Source organism: Eptatretus burgeri, chromosome 10 (assembly GCF_056783735.1).
Source record: "Eptatretus burgeri isolate ZD-2024b chromosome 10, Ebu_testis_v1, whole genome shotgun sequence".
In the NCBI taxonomy this organism is placed as follows: domain Eukaryota; kingdom Metazoa; phylum Chordata; class Myxini; order Myxiniformes; family Myxinidae; genus Eptatretus; species Eptatretus burgeri.
This window is the reverse complement of record NC_140970.1, coordinates 53,137,416-53,142,197: the sequence shown is the minus strand read 5'-3', so window position 1 is coordinate 53,142,197 and position 4,782 is coordinate 53,137,416. Positions and strand designations below refer to the sequence as shown.

Here is a 4,782-nt window from a genome sequence, read left to right as displayed (position 1 = left end):
AACCAAAATCATGAATCCACTGCAATCACAGTTGATCAGAGACTGAGAATCTCACCTGTAGCCAAGTGATTCTCATCCTGTTTACAGAGGAATTTGTGCATTGCATTCCTCCAAGCCTGTCCCCCAATGTACTGCAGTTAGAGCGGAGAGTGGTGAAATCTCCACAGAGGAGTCACAATCCGGTTACTTTGAATGGCTGTTCCAGACTGACCCACCAGCTGTTGAGTTGGATGTCAGGGTCGTTACTATCCCTATTGCTGATCCTCCAATCAACGACGAACTGCCTTCGTTTATGGAGATACAAGCTGCGGTGAACTGGTTGAAAGGGGGGTCAAGCTCCTGGGATCTGTGCATCCATCATCCCAACTGACTGGAAGAATGTCCTTGTTATACCTCACTGGAAATGGAAGGGTGATTGCCAGAACTGCAACAACTACCGAGGGGTGACGCTACTCTCAGTGTCGGGCAAGATCTTTGCTCAGATAATTATTGATAGGGTTTGTCACCATCTGCTTGAGCACCAGTGCTTAGAGCAGTCAGATTTTACACCAAAGCGGTCAATGACTGACCTTATGCTTCCTCTTCGGGTCCTTACTGAACGCAGGCGAGAGTTTTAACAGGGGCTGCTCGCAGCCTATGTTGATCTCCACAAAGTGTTCAATTCGGTGAATCGGGATGCCCTCTGGAGGATTCTCTGTCTTCGTGAGTTGCCACAAACACCGATCAATCTAATTTCTGAACTATATTCTGCTACTGAGAGTGAGGTGTGGTTCCATCTATGACTTATTTCCAGTTGTTACTGGAGTTTGTCAGAGGTGTGTTTTGGCCCCCACACTTTTCACCACTTTATGGACTGGATCCTGGGGAGGATGACGGAGAGATCAAGTTGCAGTGCATCGTTTGGGAATGTCAAGATCTCCGAACTTGATTTCGCAGATGATGCGATCCTCTTTGTGGAGCCGCTTTATATCCTTATGGGAGCCATCCAGGCACTGAATGGATCAAAACTAAGATCCAAGCTTTCATGACATCTTAGATGCTGCCATCTTGTTTGTACCTGTTTGTGGTGAGGATATTGAGGTCATAGAGCAATTCACTTACCTTGGCAGTGATATTCATATCTCTGCAGGCTGAGCGCGAGAGTTTAATAGACATCCGCGTCGGGCCTGGGGAATCATGGATTCACTGGATCATGGGGTGTGGTGCTGCCGGTACCAATGCAGGAGGACGAAAGTCTGAGTCTTTAAGTCCTTGGTGCTTCCAGTCTTGCTCTATGGATGTGATACTTTGACTCTGACAAAGAATCTTCGATGGAGACTTCACTCCTTTGGTACTGGGTCTCTTCAGAGAATCCTGGGCTGTTGCTGGCCAGACTTTGTGTCCAACGAGCGGTTAATGAGAGAAAGCGCCAGCTGCAGCTGCATGGACATGTGGCTCGTTTTCCTGACGCAAATCATGCTCACTAGATTATCTCAGTGAGAGAACTTCGTGATTAGAGGAGGACAATGGGCCGCCCACATTCCTGGTGGTTGCAGCAGGTTGATCGGCATCTCAAGGAAATGGCGATGGGCCAGGCATCTGCCTGAGGGATGGTCAGACGGAGGCCTCTGGAGTACCGGCGGAAAGTGGATGCAGCGACGCGTTGCTCCGGTGCATGCTCCCATACCTGATCTGATCTGAGAATCTCCCTGTAATGCTATCCACTTAAACCTCCAGCTTTACAAAATTTTACCAGTGATAATCAATGACATTATCTTTACGTATGAAAAAACATATTCAAAAACTCTCTAATTTAGTTGTTCACCAATTTGGTAAAAGCAACTTTCTAAGACCTTACAAGCTTTTCTAATTGATGGGAATAGAGGTGTGGGGAGGGGGGGGGGTATCTTCTTTCAGTGACCAATAATGTTGGGACTTGTACCCTCCCTCCCTGCAGAAAAACCTGCTGCCTTCTGATATAAAGTACCTATTTTAGCTCTTGCAAAGTGAAATTAAATTGCCCTTGCCCTTTGTCAGGTTAGCTGTCCATGTTAAGAATGCTCATTGCTTTTAGGCAACTGCCTTCCCACATGTTTCTCTGTACCAGGGCCTAGAAGGCATTAAAAGTGCTGTAGTTGAGAGGGGATGAATTGATGCATTTGGGAAGAATCATGCTGTTTTCATTTTTGTATTGCAATGTGTTTTTTATTGCATCTCACGAAAGATGTTGCAGACATTCCTTATGTAATATATGTCGTTTTTCTTTTCTTTCTTGCAGGCTTTCTGCGGCCCACTGATCCTGTATCCCAAGCTCTTGTCTCGCCATTTTTCCTTGGCACGCCTTAAAGTGTATCATGCAACCTTTGGTCTGGCCTGTTACGTCCTTGCATCAACGACTCTTGTTCTCGGATTAAACTCAGACTGGGCTAGGGTTCAATTTCCTGCGTTCATACGCTATTGTTTTATAACATGTCCCATCATTTGTGCTCTGGTTGTAACTAACCAAGTTACAAATGGCTATCTCATGCGCAAGCGCATGCAGATGTGATACGTGCAGGTTATGTTGAATGGCTGGAATTGTTATAAAGGACATTTATTTGCATCATTTCATGATGATGCTGTACTTTCCTTCTTTTCCTTCCTCCTTTTTACCTCTGCCACCGAAGGTGGACTGAGGTTTTGTTTTCACCCCTGTCTGTCTGTGTGTTTGTCTGTGAACAGAATATCTCAAAAAGTTGTGGACGGATTTGGATGAAATTTGGTGGACAGGTTGGGTGTGTGACGAGGACGAATGATTAGATTTTGGAGATCCGGCCTGCCGGTGGGATGCAAAGCTTTAACTGTTCAGCCTGACGAAGGTATGCGCTCTCCCGAGTGCCTTTCTAATTTACTTATTTTTCCAATTTGCTTATTTTCAGTGTCTAATTAGTGAAGTGCAACTTGATGGTGGAGTGGGTAAATAATTATTACATTGTCCTGACTGCTGTGGGTTCCATTCCCATGGCTACTCAGAGTAGGGGTTTCATTTTTGTCTTACCCATCCATCTTATAGCAAGGCACCAACCAAACATCTTTTTCAACTTCAATACTCCCCTTCCTGCCATCACATAGGCCATGCAATTAACGTGGAGATAAATAGGCCACATGGAGATAAATGGGAGGAGAGGCATTTAAAAAAAAACACAGAGGGGCCACCGTTCTGTTTTCAATGTGAGAGAGACAGACCTCCTTGTGGGAGATGCCAATACTGTTGAGTGTTTTGGATCCCACAGAATCCAGGAGAAACACATGTGATGCTAGAATGCCAGCCCGTAGGGTTAGAGCAGTATTCCATTGAGCTACGGACAATGGCCTTGTACTTAGAGACTGAGTAGTTCTGATTTTTCAAGGAAAGACTTGAAACGACAGAGGATGTCCAGTATGAATGGCTGCCTTTGTAAGCCAACTTTGGCATATGGTCAGCACAGGAGAGGGCCTGGTTGATTGTGAAGCCAAGAAGGTCAAGATAATGAACCGCTTTGCGTGGATGACCATAGTAAATAGGTGTGCTAATTTGTTGATCCTTTCAGAGTCATCGGGTGAATTTGTGATTTTCTAGAATTGAAGGACATGTTCCATTTATCAGCTAATCAATTCCACATCAGCAGTGAGTGTTGCACATGCTCCTTGCCTCTCAGTGGAATGAGGTACTGTCTGATCGCAATGATAATGTATTTTATGATATCATGCTTATTTGTGGTTCCTTTGTGACGTCGTTCTCCACGAAAAACTTGTACTTGTTAATGATTCACCAGAAATGAATCACCCTATTATGGTTCCAGCCTTTTTATGCAAATCATACAGCCTGCTGGTCTCGGGATGATCAGTGCCATTACTGCATTTTGTCAGTTGTGATGGATTCCTTTGTCAAACGGTCTACATATGCTATTGTTTTGTCAAATGTTGCATATGTTACTGGAAATGGCAAGCCTTGAGGACAGTTTTGTTGCACACGATTGAGGTGCGAGGTTGGTGTGCAATATTTTACCAAACAGCAATGGTTGGGCAATAAAGTAAATGTGAGCATTTCCACACGTTATTTCAACATTTCATTTGTTTGGCTCCATCAATATATCATCGTTTAAACCTTGAAAGCAGTAGGCAAGCTTTTGCTGGCACTGGCCAAATTCCAAATTCCAGCTCAAATCCTACAGGGGGCACTGCATCAGTGGCACAGCTGAACTCCCAGCAAATGATGCTACATGCAGCTATGTGCTGCATACAAAAGGAGAAAAAAAAACTTGAGCCATGAAAAAGATCATCTTTGTGTGAGCATATATCACTAATGGAATTAATTTGCTGCTGCTGGGGGGGGGGGGTGAGGTGGGAGAGAGGCCCCATCCATCATTACTGGCAGGATGACATCAGTACAGGATTCAGCAAGCTCTGTTTATGTGCCCCAGTGTGAGACTTTCAAAATGACGTGTGAATGCTAATGAGGCCGATCGCGCATGCATTGTTTGTGCATTTTCAGTGACTCGCTTTGCTAGCTGGGGTACTTTTTGCATGCCGTTGATATGGCGATATCTGGAATTCAAATCGTCTTTTAAACATAAATTTTAGTATTTCAGCGAAAGAGTGGCAATTTCAAAATGTTTAACCATCGATGGTGTGTGTTTATGGATGTAAATCAGACATGCAAGTGTAAGAGATGCAAGAAATATTCATTAATAGTTAATATTTGCTGTTAATAGAAGTGAGCGGTGGCAGGTGCGCACGTACACACACACACACACACACACACACACACACACACACACACAC

General features: G+C 44.5%; 1 protein-coding gene across 2 annotated transcripts in view; it reads left to right on the top strand.

Annotated features, from left to right (window-relative positions):
- Positions 1–4,050, top strand: part of LOC147018584 (transmembrane reductase CYB561D2-like) — a 39,739-nt gene extending 35,689 nt beyond the window's left edge. For both annotated transcript variants that reach the window (XM_085898375.1, XM_085898376.1), the window contains one exon: positions 2,258–4,050. In XM_085898375.1, the coding sequence (XP_085754501.1) occupies positions 2,258–2,527 (270 nt within the window). In that variant the 3' untranslated portion in view covers positions 2,528–4,050. The remainder of the gene's footprint in view (positions 1–2,257) is intronic.
- Positions 4,051–4,782: the final 732 nt, after the last annotated feature.